The 18,068-nt window shown below is 41.5% G+C and overlaps 1 protein-coding gene across 2 annotated transcripts in view; it reads right to left on the bottom strand.

The window, feature by feature from the left end:
• The window catches only part of LOC149191368 (magnesium transporter MRS2-F-like), a 437,743-nt gene that overhangs the window by 55,783 nt on the left and 363,892 nt on the right, over positions 1 to 18,068 (bottom strand). Inside the window, exons 4-5 of one of the 2 annotated variants that reach the window (XM_089404197.1) lie at positions 14,798 to 14,967; positions 14,413 to 14,617 (exon numbers count right to left, since the gene is read on the bottom strand). In XM_089404197.1, coding sequence (XP_089260323.1) covers positions 14,413 to 14,617; positions 14,798 to 14,967 — 375 coding nt within the window. The remainder of the gene's footprint in view (positions 1 to 14,412; positions 14,618 to 14,797; positions 14,968 to 18,068) is intronic. The other variant, XM_089404198.1, reaches the window with a different exon arrangement.

The raw sequence follows: 18,068 nt of genomic DNA, 5'->3' as shown, positions 1-18,068 counted from the left end.
GAATGAGTTTATGAAACTCAGAGGCATTTCCCAAATCTGGTCCGACATCATATAACTTCCGAAAGTTAAGATCCTCGAGGTAGTCACAGGCTTGCAGTTTATCATTCGACATCTGGAATCCAACTCCCTCTTACTTCTGCAAATGAGAGGGTATGCACCTGTCAGAAATAGATCATCCTCATAAGGTGCCGGTATGAGAGGTCTATCATCCACAACCTTTGAGTAATGGTTTGTATCGGTTTCGCTCCTAGTGAATCTCAGCTTCATCAAATAGCTATCAATCCTCTCATATTATGCCTGGGGTGTTTTGCTTCAAGCCATAGAGGGCTGTCTTACACCTGTATACATGAGATTCCCGATCATGAATCTCAAACCCATCGAGTTGTTCCAAACCTATGGACCTTTCCATCAATGAGTGCCACCCTAAAACCTTTGACTTCCATTGCTGAAATGGACACCAGGTTCTTCTTGCGATCAGGTACATAAAAGAGATTATGTAAATGAATCGAGTTACCCTTATTCAATTGAGAGATAACATTCCCTACACCCTTTCCGGGATAGGTGACATCGGCTCCGAGTATAATCCCACGATTGTTTCCATCTCTACCAAATTAGAGAGTGCACCCATCTATCCGATGAAGTGCCTTGAAGCACTACAATCAATAAGCCAGATTCCCAAAGAATCTGAAGGAGAGGGCCAATGCAAGATAACGCTTCTTTATCTTATCAAAAACAACATTTGATTCTTCATACCTGGGGTTCCTTGCTTTCTTTGAAGAGTCGCCCGTTTCCTTGATGACCTGCATTACTTGTCATTCTTTTAATCATTGAAGATGTCCCTGGAATGATTGTTATCATCATCAAGTGATGTGTCCCTACCTCAGACACTCCTTCGCATAATGGCTGAACTTATTACAACCAAGGCATCTGCCTTTCCTTCCACCTTTAGATCCGAACTTCCCAATGAAGTGATCTTAAGGTGGGTCATTGGAAACTTCCGCTGCACCATTCTGATAATATTCTCTGCTTCAGCCTCACCCTCAGTGAATTTGAAGAGGAATCAACTGATCCTTTTGTCCTTTCCCAACTGTCTTCAGTGATTTCTCTTTCGCTCTTGCTTGGGCATTGTCTTCACCTCAGCTCTGATACCATGTTAGTTTTGGGTATGTTTGATGCTAGAGCAATTTATTTCAATTTTCATAGTTAGCTCAATATCTTTTCCAGATTAGCAATCACACAGCATTAAAGTAAACTACAGATAGAACATACATAAATATAAATCACAGAAGACAAGCCAAAACAAGAGGACACAAGATGTGGCGTGATTCGGATTTAAACAGGAACGCAACAAATTACAGAGATAACCATAAACATAGAGATGCAGTAGAAATAATACTTCATTTCATTAATGTAAAATACTGAAATATGCTTACAAACAGAATTGGAAATAAACCAGCTAGGGCGATGGTAGCGTATCTCTGAGGAGAGATGTGGCGGCTACATGCCTCTGAACCGTGTTACAATGAGGCTCGAAGGCCTATTTATTGTTGAGAAACAATGGAAAACCCTTAACATTCCAAAACCTAACCCTAGAAGATGAAACACCAAACTGTGGGCCCCGTTGGGTAAATTGGTACATCAAATTCCCGGGGTCGTAACTTTCACATACGATTTCCGTTTGACGCGCACTGTATCTCGTTAGAAAGATCTATCTGAGAACTACAGCTTTGGGAAGAGCAACATCGGTCAATGAATACATGTTGCTCCCAGTTTTCCCAAAAAATGTCGTTTAGGGTCTCAAAATGGCTCCAGAAGTTTAGGACCCGAAAAACTGCTAAAAATAGTAAACTAGGCTACAATTAAGGAAACTGAAAAGTTGAAAGAAACAATGGTGGGGGTCCAAGTGGATTTGGCAGGTGGCCACCAATATCCACTTGGATCATTCCTCCCCCCTTAGGAAGCAATGTTCCCCATTGCGTTGAGTTCCTCCATGAGATGAGGAAACTTCTATTGAACTTGGTCCCTGGTGAGCCACTTGCCCTAGTGAAAGAGTTGGCCTGCTTTGACAACTCGATATAATTGGATATTCTGCTGGCGAGTGTGCTTGATCTGTGTGTCCATGATCCGATCAGCTGCAGCTTGTTCCATGCAATCTGAATTTAACTCTGTGGGTGTGAGTTGTTCTGCAATGTTGAATGTGTCTAGTAATGGTGGAAAGTATGGCCGAAGGCGGTCCACATTGAACACTGGGTGCAAGCCAAGGAATGGGGGAATGCTGAGCTCAAATGCATTGTCTCCCACATCCTTGGTAATGGTGTAAGGACCATATCAGAGTGGTTTGAGTTTCCGATAGGCTCCAGTGAGGCATTCCTTTTGCAAATGCAACCAAACTTTGTCGCCCACGTGAAACTTGTGTGGCACCCGATGTTGATCATGTCGCTGCTTGTACTTGGCATTTGATTTCTCCAGAATTTCATGGACCTACTGGCGAATATGTTGGATGTGCTCAATGAAGTTGTTTGCCTTATTTGTTTCAGACTGGACATTAGCTGAATCTGCGTGAGTAGCTGCAAATGGCATGGCCACATCAATGGGACATAGTAGTTGGAATCCCAAGCCCACCTGAAAAGGGCTGTGGCCAGTCGAGCTATGGAGAGCTCGATTGTAGCTGTGCTGAACATAGGGGAGGCTCTCGTCCCATGTGCATGGATGCTTTGAGTTGTACATGCGTAGAATGTGTACGATAATCCTATTGACAACCTCTGTCTGGCCATCAGTTTGAGGATGGAAGGTTGTGGATTTAGTGATTTTGGTGTCGAGCATCGACCAGAGACTGGACCAAAATGTACTGAGGAACCTGCTGTCCCGATCTGAGATGATAGATTGTGGGATCCCAGAGTGTAACCACACTTGTTCAAAGAAGAGTTTAGCAGTGGCTTCTGCTGTGATGTTCTTGCAGGCAGCCATAATGGCCATTTTCGAGAACCTGTCGACGACCACAAAAACACAGTGATTTCCATGCTTAGTGGAAGGAAGGCCTGACATGTAATCCATGGAGATGGATTCCCAAGGTCGACTAGGGGTAGGCAGTGAGGTATAGAGGCCTTGCTTCTTGATGGTCGGTTTGGCAATGGCGCAGGCAGTGCATGATCTGATGTACTTCCCGACATCCTGTTGAAGATTCGGCCAATAGAAATACTTCCGCAATACTGCCACCGTTTTCTCGACCCAAAAATGTCCAGCAGCCCGACTGTAGTGTGCTTCCCAAATCATCTTGGCACGCTCGCTTGAAGGAACACAAAAGTGACCCATAACAGGGCATCCTGAAGGTGAAAATCTGGAACATACTGACCCTCCAAAAGTGTCTGGTAGGTGTGGCCGAATTCTGGGTCGCTTTTGTAGAGAATTGGCCAATCAGAAGTCTCGTGCCCACAAGAGTTGAGCATAGTGGTTAATGCCATGATCGGTGGTCGACTAAGGCAATCTGCAACATTATTGGTGCTACCCTTCTTATACTTGATATTCAAATGGAACTGTTGCAGGTATGTGGACCACTTCTAATGGCGATCATTCTGCAATTTCCCTTGGGTCTGTATGAACTGCAGGGGTCGGTGGTCTGTGTGGATGACCGTTTCCTTCCCCAAAATGTAATGCTTCCATTGTCGGCAGCCCTGCACAATGGAATACATCTCTTTGTCATAAGTGGGATACTTCTGAACTGTGTCTAAAAATGTCTCACTGTGATATGCCACTGGATGCCTGTGTTGAGTGAGGACTGCCCCAATAGCATAGTCAGAGGCATCTATCTCGACCTCAAATGGTTGTTGCAAGTCTGGTAATGCGAGCACTGGTGCCGTGCAGAGGCGATCTTTCAACTCTATGAATGCCTTCTGTTGAGATTCAGACCAAAAGAATTTTGCTTTCGCTCCTCCCTTGGTGACTTGACTCAAGGGCCAAGTGATATGAGAAAATCCCAACAGGAACCTACAGTAGAAGTTGGCAAGACCTAGAAAGCTGCGAAGCTTTGTCAGAGTGATTGGAGAGGGCCAATCTCGAATGACTAGGATCTTGGATGGATCCACATGTACCCCCTATTCATCAATAATGTATCCCAGACACTGAACCTGGGTCATGCCAAAAGCACATTTCTCCAAATTGGCACATAACTTGTGTTTCCGCAGTGTTTGGAGAACCTGTCGGATGTGGTGGAGGTGTTCTTCCCAACTCTCGCTGAAGATCAGGATGTCATCCAAGTATACCACTACAAATGAGTTGGTGAATGGCCGCAAGATGTCATCCATTAGCCTCATGAAGGTTGCAAGAGCATTCGTCAAATCAAAAGGCATAACCAACCATTCGAAAAGGCCCTCCTTGGCTTTGAAGGCAGTGTTCCACACATCGGAGGGTTCGATTGGTACCTGGTGATATCCTGACTTCAAATCGATCTTGCTGAAATATTTTTCCCCCTTCAGTTGGTCCAAGAGGTCATCAATCCATGGGAGTGGGTACCTATTACGGGCAGTGATCTTGTTCAGCGCCTGATAGTCAATACAGAGTCTCCAAGTCCCATCCTTCTTCTGTACCAACACGATCGGGCTCCCACAGGGTGATGAACTTGGACGGATGTGACTTTTCTGTAGTAACTCCTAAATTTCTCTCTTGATTCCATCATTCTCCAGAACAGAGCGCCGATAGATTGGTCCATTGGGCAGCAGCGCACCTGGGGTCAGATCGATGGAGTGCTTGACCTGACAGTGTAGAGGAACCCCTGCAGGGGAGGTGAAGATATCCTCGTACTCCTTCATGACCTTGTCCATCTATAGTGTTGTGCGGAGGGGCCCTGTCTGGAGGTCATGGCCACCATCTTCTTCCTTCCTTGAGGGTGTATCATCAGGAAAACAAATTTCCCAATTTTGGAAACGAGCTTACTGCATTGTTTTGCAGTAATCAAAGAGATGGCGATAGGAGATACTACCTCCGGTATCTTGTACAACTTATTTCCCAAAGTAACAATAACAACACGGGGCCTTGATTCATACACAGCATGTCGCTTCCACAAGTAAGGTTGTCCTAATAATACATCACAAACTTCAAGGGGAGCAATGTCAGACAATACCTCATCCGTGAAGGGCTTGATGTTGTATGGAAGGCAACACTGCTGGCTCACGCGAAGATTCCGTCCTTGCTGAAGCCACCCGATGGTGTATGGTTGTGGATGTGCTGTGGTTGGTAAGCCCAGCCGCTTCACGATCTCTACGGAAATAAGGTTCTTTTGGCTCCCACTGTCAGCAATGAACTGTAGCGGGGAGCCCTTTACCCACATCTGGGAGTGGAAGAGACGCTCCTCCTCCTCTGGATCTTCAGGTTCCTCCTTCTGGATCTTCGTGGTGGCAACGGTGGCGTTGGGCTCCGCATTGATAATCTGCTTCCCTTTGTCATTCCCCTTGTTGGGTTCTGACTCAGAGTCGGAACATGCATCTGATTCTGAAACCTTTAGCTCGGCCACTAGTCACTGTTTGGCCCGACACTCACTTATGTTGTGAGTGGAGCTCTTATGGAACTCACACCACTTTCCTGTGTCCTTTTTCGGCTTCATGGTGTTGTTCTTTGCTTGCAGCTTTGGCGGGTTTTCTTGGGCCGCCCCGCCTTGGCTTTGTCCTTTGTTTTGCGGTTTGGGGGCACCTTTCCCTTGCTTCGGATTCGCAAATCCAAAGTCTCGCTTCTTCTGTTTAAACTTTTGCTCGACCTTGACGGCATATCAGTAGGTCGTGCCGAGCGAGGGGATGTTCAGGAATTCTATTTCTTCCTAGATGTACTTGTAGAAGCAGCCGCAGTATTTGAGTATTAAATGCTGCTCTGAATCCTTGATACCCAACTTTGTGCGAAGGGTATGAAAAATATTGGTAAACTCTGGCACGTCTTGGTCCCTTCCCTGTCGCAGTGTGGTCCACTTTATGTATTGATTCTCACAGCTTCCGACAAGGTAGTACTACCCCTTGATGGCCTCACGGAATGAATCCCAAGTGGGTGCGGCTGAAAACAGAGCCTGTACTTTCATCCTTCTGCTCGCAGTAGGTTTCCCACCAGTCCTTGACGTGGGGGGCTGCTTTGAGAAGAGCGAAAATGATCTTTTCTCGACTGGAAAAATCATGAACAGAAAAATAACCCTCTAGAAGATTTAACTATTTATTGATGGCATCTGCGTCTATCTGACCCTCGAATATGGGGATTTCAAAATTAACTTGTACCTTAAACAGTGTGGCGTTTCCAGAGTAGTTGTTGGAAGCCGATGCGTTGCCCCTGGGTCGTCGCTGAAGGATCTGGGTGAAGTTGTCCATCATCACGTTCCTTTGTCGCTCGAGGGCTTCTTTAAGAAAGATTTTGATAGGATCTCCTGCCCCCTCATCTTTCTTTTCATCCGCCATGGGAGGCCGTCGGGATTTGTGAGGCTGGTCTTGCAAAGGTTCGACCAATTCAAGCCCTAACTCCTTATATCTCGACCTCGTTGGGGACATGCCAAGAAAAACGGAGAAAAAGCAGACCGCTCTAATACCACTGATCCGGATTTAAACAGGAACGCAACAAATTACTGAGATAACCATAAACATAGAGATGCAGCGGAAATAATACTTCATTTCATTAATGTAAAATACTGAAATATGCTTACAAACAGAATTGGAAATAAACCAACTAGGGCGATGGTAGCTTATCTCTGAGAAGAGATGTGGCGGCTACATGCCTCTGAACCATGTTACAATGAGGCTCGAAAGCCTATTTATTGTTGAGAAACAATGGAAAACCCTTAACATTCCAAAACCTAACCCTAGAAGATGAAACGCCAAATTGTGGGCCCCGTTTGGGTAAATTGGTACATCAACTTCTCGGGGTCGTAACTTTGGCATACGATCTCCGTTTGACGCGCACAGTATCTCGTTAGAAAGATCTATCCGAGAACTACAACTTTGGAAAGAGCAACATCGGTCCATGGACCCATGTTGCTCCCAATTTTCCCAAAAAACATCGTTTAGGGCCTCAAAACGGCTTCAAAAGTTCAGGACCCGAAAAACTGCTAAAAATAGTAAACTGGGCTACAATTAAGGAAACTAAAAAGCTGAAAGAACAATGGTGGGGTCCAAGTGGATTTGGCAGGTAGCCACCAACATCCACCTGGATCATGGCGCCAACCAGGGACAAACCCCAATGTGGGGAAACCCTTGATCAATTCTTCTTTTATGTTCTTCAATAACTCAGCAGAGAGAGAGAGAGATAGTACATATACAACAAAAGTCAACACTTTGACTTATCTAGATATGAGCATGGATCATCTCCTGTCATGATGATACATGAGATCAGTTGAAGACATTCTGCTTCAACTGATTCTCCAAGGTGACAACTTCACCTAACTTAGTGTTGCAGCTTGTACTCATGTTGTTGTGCTGCACCTAGTCACTGAGCTGCTCCCATCTGCTCCTATCATCATGCTGCCCCTTACTGACATGCCCATCATGCTGCATCTTTCATCATCATGGTTTCATTCATCATCATGCTTCCCTTTACTAACATGCCCATGATCTCATTTATCATCATGCTGCCCTTTACTAACATGCCCATGATCTCATTTATCATCATGCTGCCCTTTACTAACATGCACATGATATCATTCATCATCATGTTGCCCTTTACTATACAACTGTGGCTTATCAAACAGTCCTTAAGGCATATGAAAAATACCTTCTTTTATCACAACAAACTAGTTGTCCCAACACATACAAGATACACTTCAGAATGTGTGCATTAGCTCACTATTGGAGGGTAATTAGGCTGCAACAATTTTGGACTGGTTAGGGCACCCAACCATAGTCCCTAACAACCCTTAAACTAACTCAGAATTGCTTCTTCTTACTGTGGCTATCCTCCAATAGGGTGGCTATCCTCCAATAGGGTGTTGCCCTCCATGCTACTCTTTAAGGGCAGTTTCAAGCCCAACGCATAAACCTTTCACCCCAAAACTGACTGTGGCATTCTCTTAACAGAACTATTCACCCTTCAGCAATGCTCTGAGACAGTCCTTTCATTCTCGGCCTTCAAGATCAAGATTGAAACCCGCAAGGCAACACCTCGACCTACCTGAAACAACATTCCATTCCTCGCTGTCCTATCCTTTGCTTGTTGTGCGTATTAGGGTCTATTTGCTGCGGAATTAGGGCCTCCCTCTGGCTATGGATGAGAGCCTCTTAGATCTGCGGTTAGGTCTTCTTTTGTTGTCTCCTTAGCTGTGTCTTTAGGGCTCTTCTAGAATTGCGGCTAGGGCTTCTTTTGCTGCGTATTAGGGTCTCCTCAATGTCTGCGGATCTAGCCTTCCTTAGTTGTGGATAGGGCCTTCCCTTTAGCTGCGTATGAGGCCTACTTTACAGTGGCCAGATCTCCTTCAATTGCAGCTAGAGCAACGTACTGCAGCTAGGGCATCATCTGCAGCTAGGGCATTATACACTTAGCCCAACGTATCTTCTTAGTGTCTCTCCTTCACCAAAAACCCAAAGACGTGGAGAGGAGGAGATCACATGAAGAGTGTGTCAAAATGACTTCAAGTCCTCTTCTATTTATACTAAAACGTAGATGATGAATAGACATGACTATTGGGCTTCTGAGCCTACACAAGTTGCTGGCCGACTTGTCAATTTGTCTTATAACACAAATAAATTCATAACTCCATGAATACTTATCGGAATCGGATGATCTTTAGATCAATCCTACACCTCTCAATGAGAGGGATCCAATAAAAATATCAGCTGCCATAAATAAATTGACCCACATGGAGTTTGGCCATAGTTGCCAATTTTAACATATTTTCTTGGTGTTTTGATATGCATGTGCGATATTTGTTTATGGTTATTGTTCCTCGTACATGTTTCTGTTATTTTCTGTAAATTTTTAACTTGGAATATTACATTATATTCTTGTATTTGTCAATTTCATGCTTATTGTCTTTTGATCATCATATTGTAATTAAAGCATCTTTACTTGAAATACAAGCTTTTTTATCTTGCAAGTTGTATTTGGATCTTATTGCTCATAATTCTAGTTTCTTATAATCTCTTGGCCTCTAGTACTAATGCTTGTTTTACAACATTACTATCCTTGTAATTCGAAATATTTTCATTTGCAAGTATTATATCTTTAATTGAGCATTGTTCATAAGTGTTAGTTTTTGGTAGCATCGGAAGTGCTCTAGCCTTGAAAATTGGTGGAGAGGCTAAGACACATGAGTTCTAAAGAACCCAGAAACTGTTTGATGAAATTCCACCCAGATTGTATTTTATTAAAATAATTAATATTTTTAATAGAGTTCCTAAGTCTAAACTTAGGGAAATTAAATATTAATGGGTATTAATCAAAATATGGGTGAAAATGATCTAGAAGGTGGATCAAGTCTTGTTTTAATCTTAGCTGTTGATTAAAGACTTAATCTTGGTCGTTGAAGACTCAACCGAAAAAGAATAAAATGGAGGCTTGGGGTTCATTTGAAAACACACACGGAGAGAACAAATTGATCTAGAGTTCAATTTCTGGGGCTAAGAGGCTGAGAAATTCGAACTAAGTGATCATTCAACAACAGAGGGACAATGAGAATCCAAGAGAAGGACTTTCCGAAGAATACTAACAGAGAGGCAGAGAGAACTTGCAAAGAGGCAGTGCAGTAGCCGGGAGAGCTGACGTTGGGCCAGTCTAGGCCCACGTAGCCTTGACGCAGAGCTAGAAATGCCTGTGCGGAGGGGAAAGATGCCTGTCACACAAAAGCCGGAACTGCCGAGAACTGCCCGAACTGCCAAGATAGTTGACGCAGAGGGCAGAGGAGCTGACGCAAGGCCTACGTAGGGCCAACGCAAAAATAGTCGGGATCAGCTAGTCTTGTGTCGGATCAGTCAGAATTCTGTTGGCTGAAGTGAGGTAAAACTCACTCAGACTTTCCGCCGGTATTTTCTCTATAAAGGATTGCTAGATGAGCATCCTAGATTTGTATTCAGATATTTCTCCTGCATAATCATAAACCCTTAGAACTGCTGCACCGGTTTTCCTGCATTGGATTTTTCTGGGGACTAATGTGTCCAAAAATAAGTGTGTCCTATGAATCTTGTTCTTTGCTCTGTTTTCTGTTTCATGAGATCAAATATTTAATTAGTGTAGGTTGCAGAAGTAATTTGCTTCAACGTTCTGAAGAATAACTTGATAATGTATGTTAAACAATCAAGTAGGTGAAGTAGATTCAGATTTGCTGCAGTAGGGGTTCCTTGGAGTAGGAATTTTCACACAGTATAAAAGCATTGATGTTGAAACAGGAAGAGCAGATCTAGTGCTGAGCAGTGAGGCCGAAAGATGCACTTGGCAGCAATTCAAATCCCCTTGAAGGGATTGCCCAGTCCTTGCTGGGAAGCAGATCCGAGCAAATCTCTCTCTGAGTAAGACGACAAAGAGGTATGATTTCCAGTTCGTGAGTTTGCAGAGGCAGAGGGAGTGACACAGAGCCTCAGCGCAATGCTTGAAGGGCGCAGTTTCTACAAGGGAGAAATCCGCTGGAAAAGAACGAAAACACATAGAAGCGGAATTTTCTCCTCGGAGAACTTTCTGCTAGAAAGTTCGAATTTCTCACTTGCTGAGTAGTTGAGCAGTGCTAAGCAGTGACTACAGGAGTCAGTTTGACAATTGGGTGAGATGGCATCACATGGACTCAGAGATCGGGACAGGTTGGATGGAGCCTCCAACTATGTCATATGGAAGACCAAAATCTTAGTTGTTCTGGAGGAATATGATCTCGAGACCTACGTCAAGAGTACTATGGTTGTTTCTGCTGACAACGATCAAAAGAAGAAGTACAAGGCCGAGCAGGGGAAGGAAAAGAGGCTCATTCTCGATGGAGTTCGAGATCATGTGGTCTCACACTTGCAGGGCAAGGATACAACCCGAGAGATGTGGGAAGCCTTGTCTTCTCTGTATGAAGGCTCTTCCAAACAGCGGAAGATGTATTTAGAGCAAAAGTTGCAGCGGACATTGATGCAGAAAGGAGAAGGGGTGAACCTCTATCTTCAATGTCTTCAGGACACCAGAGACCAACTTGCTGCAGTGGGGTCCACTCCTTAGCCAACCGCGATGGTGAGAATAGCCCTGAATGGAGTCTCGGATGAATGGCAAGTTTTTGTCCAAAGCATATTAGGCAAGGAAAAACTACCTTCATGGGAGGAGATGCCGGCGACACTTCAACAAGAGGAGTTAAGGAAAGACCTAGTGAAGGTCAACCTCAATGGAAGCAGTGGGAGTGGCACAAAGACGAAGGAGGAGGAGGAAAGCACAGCTCTAGCATGGAAGGAACAGTAGAAGACAAAGAGAAAGGACATTTCGAAGGTGAAATGTTTCATTTGTGGCGAGTTGGGCCACTATGCATCCCAGTGTCCTTTAAAGAAAAAGGATAAGGATGAGAAACATGATCCTAAGGCTGCTTCAACAAAGATTGACGAGGATGAGTTTGCCATGAGTGCCCATGCATCTCCAGGAGGGAGATGCGGCAATATTGAGCTGTAGTCGGGAGGCCTACATGTGGGCAGGATCCTTGAGGAGTCCACCACTTGGATCAATTCTTTACTACAGGAACCCAAGATTCAGCAGTAATGAGATGGACTTAGTGTCAGATGATGCAGTGGAGCGTTTGGAGGACAGATGCAGTGGCTTGGGACTAGAGACTGATTAGCACAGAGCAAGGTTGGCAGCAGTGCAGATGGCACAGTGCAAAAGTCAGCAGCAACGCAGAAGATTCAAAGGGTCAACAACAGTCAGACTCCAACATTCATTGTATTATGCTGAACACAGTTAAGTTCAGCTAATTTTGGATTTTTTTTAGTTGCTTCTCTCAGCAACTGAGTTGCAGTACGGATGCAGTGTTAGAAGTGGCAGTGCTAGCAGCATAGCAGATGCAGCATTTAAGAGGGAGTTGTAGTAGAGATGCAGCAGTGGCAATGGCAGTGGAAATGTCATGGGTATCAGTACAGTTGCCAGGAGCACAGTGTTGGTGGCAACAACAATGTAGAAAAGGGGTGCTTCAGAAACATAGCAACATGCAAGTGGATATTGTTGCTAGAGCACTTCCCTCGCTAAAAGGGAGTGTTAGTCTTTGGTAACATCGGAAGTGCTCTAGCCTTGAAAATTGGTGGAGAGGCTAAGGCACATGAGTTCTAAAGAACCCAGAAACCGTTTGGTGAAATTTCACCCGAATTGTATTTTATTAAAATAATTAATATTTTTAATAGAGTTCCTAAGTCTAAACTTAGGGAAATTAAAATATTAATGGGTATTAATCAAAATATGGGTGAGAATGATCTAGAAGGTGGATCAAGTCATGTTTTAATCTTAGCCATTGATTAAACACTTAATCTCGGTCTTTGAAGACTTAACAAGAAAAGTATAAAATGGAGGCTTGGGGTTCATTTGAAAACACACACAGAGAGAACGAATTGATCTAGAGTTCGATTTCTGGGGCTAGGAAGCTGAGAAATTCAAACTAAGTGATCATTCAGTGGTAGAGGCATAGCGAGAATCCGAGAGGAGGACTTTCCGGAGAATACTGACAAAGAGGCAGAGAGAACTCGCAAAGAGGCAGTGCAATAGCCGGGAGCGCTGACGCTGGGCCAGTCTGGGCCCACACAGCCTTGACGCAGGGCCAGAAAGGACTGCATAGAGGGGAAGGTTGCCTGTCACGCAGAAGCCAGAACTGCCGAGAACTGTTGGAATAGTCGGGATAGCTGACGCAGAGAGTAGAGGAGCTGACGCAGATCCTGAGTCGCTGACACAGGGCCTACGCAGGGCTAGCGCAGAAATAGTCGAGGTTAGTCAGTCTTGTAGTTGTGTCGAATCAGCTGGAATTCTGCCAGGTGAAGTGAGGTAAAACTCACTCAGATTTTCCGTTGGTATTTTATTTGTAAAGGATTGCTAGATGAGTATCTTATATTTGTATTCAGATATTTCTCTTGCATAATAATAAACCCTCAGAATTGTTGCACCCGTCTTCCCGCATTGGGTTTTTCCGGGGACTATTGTGTCAAAAAATAAGTGTCTTATGTATCTTGTTCTTTGCTCTGTTTTCTGTTTCATGAGATGAAATATTTAATTAGTGCAGGCTGCAGAAGTAATTTGCTTCAATATTCGGAAGAATAACTTGATAATGTATGTTAAACAATCAAGTAGGTGAAGTAGATTCAGATTTGTTGCAGTAGGGGTTCCTTGGAGTAGGAATTTTCACAATAAAGCACTGGTCTGTCATCTTTATATTTTGTTGAATGCCATATTGATTTAATTGAACACTTGCTCCGTAATAACCATACTTGCTAACTAATCTTAATTCAAGTTATATTGCGTGGCAATTACCTTGTCCTTTGTCTCCTAGAACTCGTTATTTTCAACAAGTTTCCCTTTACTAATCATCTTTAGGGACCAGCCCCCATAGCTTACCTAGGTGAGAGCTTAAATGAAGAGAGTTGGGAACAGGTGACAGCCCCTTCTGTGAGCGTTGTGCCATAAAGACCTATACCTTGTGGGGTTGAAATTTTTTCCCACTTTTAGGTGTACATTTTAGGCGACAACAATATCCATTATGGAGGTATTTGAATAGATACATGAGAAGGGACAGGAGCAGCAGGCCAGAGAAGAGGAGGAAGCTGACATGCCAACCTCAACACCACCCTATACACAAAGTGAGACATCTATCACAGGCCATCCATCTCCAGCCAGAAGACCTCCTACTAAAAAGCAAGCTATTTACCTTCGACTATAAAAGGAGAAGAGGAATTCATAGCTAGATTCTAGATTAATCATTGTATATAATTCCTGATGGTGAGATACATCTATTCGTGTTCAATTTTCAGTCTTGATTGGATAGCTATTGGGATTTAGTATCAAAAGTCAATGTTTGATCTATCATTTGGCATCATATATAGGAGTTGTTTTTCATGTTTATGTCACAATTTAATTATTTGATGTCCTTGTTTATTTATATTTTTAAAACATTGACAAAAAAAAAATTCTGTATTTTTAAATGCTTGCCACAGTTTGCTGACTTTTTTCACTGATGTTTTCAATGTCCTGACATCAAGAGCCTCAGCAATTTTTGTCGATGCCAATGTTTGCAACACTGATTCTAAATACCATAAAGAGAAATTAACAAACATGGTTCATTCAAAATCTCTGTTTAGAACAATTTTTTTATTCTTTTTCAATCAGACATAAACATGAATATTGATTGTATTCTTCCAGAACGCCATTAGAGGAGACTGATAAAAAACAACCTTGTGATTTCTACAAAAAAAAGGAGCAACCTAGCATAATTTAATAGGTAAATGTGGAAAATGATGAATCTAGTCAAATATTTACTAGTATAGGTGAACATACAGCTGATAGCTTGTTCAGTGTACCGTCAATCTGCACAAAGTAAGCCTCTAGAAGCATCTCCAGTTCTTCTACATCAAGATTCTTAGAACCACTGTGATTGCTACATTGGCTGGCAATTTGGATATTGCTGCAGTTCCTGTTATCATCTCTAGCAAGAAGATGCATAGCACTGGGAAGGGCTTCATCACTACAATGTGCACACCACCATAACAAGTATTAACATATTGTGACTGCATATACTTCAAAGTTCACAGTTAGGGTTCTGCAACCATGGACTCTTTTGGACATATTTTACAGACAACATTCATGACTCGAACACAAAAATAACAGTTTCCAAAAATAATTTTGGCACTGACAGAAAACTTGCCTTTCATCTTCTGCATCAGACTCAACTTTCTCATGCTCTACTTCTCTTGTCCCTTCAAAGGAATAAAGAGAAGATGTTTCATCTAGCTGTTGCTGAATTAGCTTCTCTGTTAAATACATCTCAGCCATATCTTCATCATCATCAAGCAAGTGCTCTATTTCATCCCTTACCTGTACAACCCACAACAACCGCTTATATATTGTTCCTTAAAATAACTGTAAAAGCAAAAGAACTGCAGCGTTCGAAGACAAAATTTACAGGTATTGTAACTCACCAAAGTTAAATAAATTGCTAAGTTACCAGGATTCGGATCCGGATACGGATCCGGATGCGGATCCGGATACGGATCCGTCAGATTTTTTAAAAGTCAGGATCCGGATACGGCGGGGAAACGGCGGGTATATATAGTATATAAATATTTTCCATGGTAGGTAAAAGGCTTCAATATTTATGGTCACTAGTCTAACCTCTATTGGTACAATCTGAAGACCTCAACATGTCGCTACATTATGTGTAGACAAAATTGACCACCTCTAAAAATAATTTGTAAGTTGTGTGTGGTTTGTAACAAGGGTGACTTGCAAACTTGCAAGATGCCTCTAGACCTTGAGGAATTAATATGTTTACTTACTTTCAGAGAAGATAAACCGTAGCTAGTCAAAATTTTAAATGTATAACTTGTATAATATTTAATATATATTTTAAATATATGATACAATAAATTAATATATTTAATTTTATAAATATATAAATTTTAATATTTCTATTTATCCTACAACACAAATTATAATATAAGTAATAGAACATAATTTTAAATTATAATTTTTAAAAGACAAGTTTATAATAATTATAAATTATAAATTTTGAACGGTATAAATATAAATGTAAAAAGCAACTTTAAAATATCATAAAGTTTAATTAATATACAAATATAAAAAGTAACTTTAAAATATAATAAAGTTTAATTAATATATAAATATAAAAAGTAACTTTAAAATATAACAAAGTTTAATTAATATCTAAATATAAAAAGTAACGTTAAAATATAATAATTAATATATAAATATAAAAAGTAACTTTAAAATATAACAAAGTTTAATTAATATCTAAATATAAAAAGTAACGTTAAAATATAATAAAGCTTAATTAATATATATAATGCGGGTCATGCGAGATGCCGAAAACAAATGGGAGAGTTCACGAGCCATGAAACAACACAGTGGACCTGTAAAAAACCAAAAATCACTGGGATGCGTGTTACAACGAAGGAAACATTTTTAAACCGGTTCCTAGGCGTATCCAAGCAAATCCGGATCCGGATCTGGATCAGATCCGGGGATCCGCGAATCCAGCCCCCAAGGTTGACGGATCCGGTAACATAGATAAATTGTTTTTAAATGACTAAACTAGTCAATGTAATTCAGACATGTAAAAAACAGCTAGAAAGCAATGTGCACACTGAAGCTCACTATTAGAAAACGCTAACAGAAAATAATCCCATGGGGAAAGCCATTCAAGATCAAACCAAGATTCAATGTCGGTGTCCATGATGCAAACTAATAAAAGAAATAAATAGAGCTAAGATGTGGAATGTTTAAGATACAAAGTAAGATGGATGAAGAGGTTTTTGAAGTCTCAATTTTCTTATAAAACACGAGTGCTTGGGTGGTGGTCCATAATAGTTTGGTAGCAACGCATCAACGACATCATATTGGGCTCACATCTATTATAAGCATGTAATTGTAATGTGTAATGTGTAAGTTGTTAGAACGTTTTGAGTGGGTTGTTGACTATTTGTGTCCCCTAGCCATCATAAAGAGCTGTGTTTGTTTGCGGACAGATAGATGATCATAAAAATTGGCAAGAGTATGTGGAATGTGATCAGAGAGATTAGCATCTCTTTCTTATTAATATGATGTTGTGGAGAAATTTTTCATGATGATAATTCTCATTATAGCTTGGGATACATTCTACATCTAGATAAGTTCAGGCTAGCAAGATTTCAGCCAAGAATGTCATTTTAGGAAAGAGATAGATACTCTTCAGGTTGGAGCCAAAAAGGATATGGTAGCTATCTTTGCTTAAGTAGGAAAGAGGTGTGATAAAAGTTTTTTGACAGTAGTGGAAGAAAGTTAATGATTCTAGGGATTAGAAGGACAATTAGTATTTTAACTTAGGCATCTCACAAAATATGCAAAATAGAAGGGGTTGGTATGATTCCTTTGTGGAAGTCGGGTCGAAGACAAAATCATTTTCATTAAGCCATATCCTAGCCTTATAGTTGGTGATTGTACATTTGTACCAGGTACATGTCCATGCACATATTAATTTATGATACACAGACTTGTTTGGCATGAAATTCTTAGTAGGAACAACACTTTGAAAGAGTTGTCTAGGAAGTAACTCCAACTGGGACTTATGCCTACATCTATTACATGAGTTGTTACGGAGAAGAAATATTCCAATAGGATCGGTGCAAGGTTAAGGTACATTCCCTTCTTTTACTTTTTAGTTTTCTCTTCATTAAAATAAGTGAGTGGTACTACTTTTACATGCTAAGTTGATGGAGGCATAGATTGGTGAGTCTAGGTCATGTATCAACTTTTTTCTGCATGGATAATGACATTGGCCATGTGTGAATCCTACCACATGTGATGTTTGGTGATGGGCAGATTTTATCCTATCAACTTAGGATTCCCAATATAAGAATGTGTTGTGAATTTTTCCTTAAGAGTTCAAGTAGGTTGTATCATCTCCCAAACCTGCTCTACAAATGTTATAAAATCCCTTAACCAATTGCAGGACCGAGGGGAACTCATGAAGATTGTCACCACATCAATGCTTCCTCTTAGTTTAAACTTTAGCCCAATTCTTTGCTGGCACAAAGGAGAAAACCCTAGGAAAGATTGTTTTAAGATTTCCCTAGAGACAATATGGGTGAAAGAATGAACCAATATCAAGTTCAACCAAGTTGGACTATGGAATCAAAAACAACAATCAAGAGGGTTCAAATGGGTTGGAAGGTGTAGCTAGACCATTATTAGCATGTTCTAACTAACCAATTGGATTTCCCTTAAAATACAAAACTTATTGAAGGACAGCCCTTCCAAAAATGCACCTCACAATGAATACAAAATGGCCAAATAATAACATGCAACCATCAAGAAGGAATGGGAAGCCACAAATGAAACCATAAATGAAGTAGAAAGTGTAGGACATCCTTTTTATTGAATGAACAACCAATAATACACTTCCTCAAATCTCAATTCGC

Source organism: Pinus tabuliformis, chromosome 2_2 (genome assembly GCF_031772625.1).
Source record: "Pinus tabuliformis cultivar Carrire ecotype Pingquan chromosome 2_2, CPIR1, whole genome shotgun sequence".
Classification (NCBI taxonomy): Eukaryota; Viridiplantae; Streptophyta; class Pinopsida; order Pinales; family Pinaceae; genus Pinus; species Pinus tabuliformis.
The sequence above is the reverse complement of the archived record's forward strand: the minus strand, read 5'-3'. Positions and strand labels throughout refer to the sequence as shown.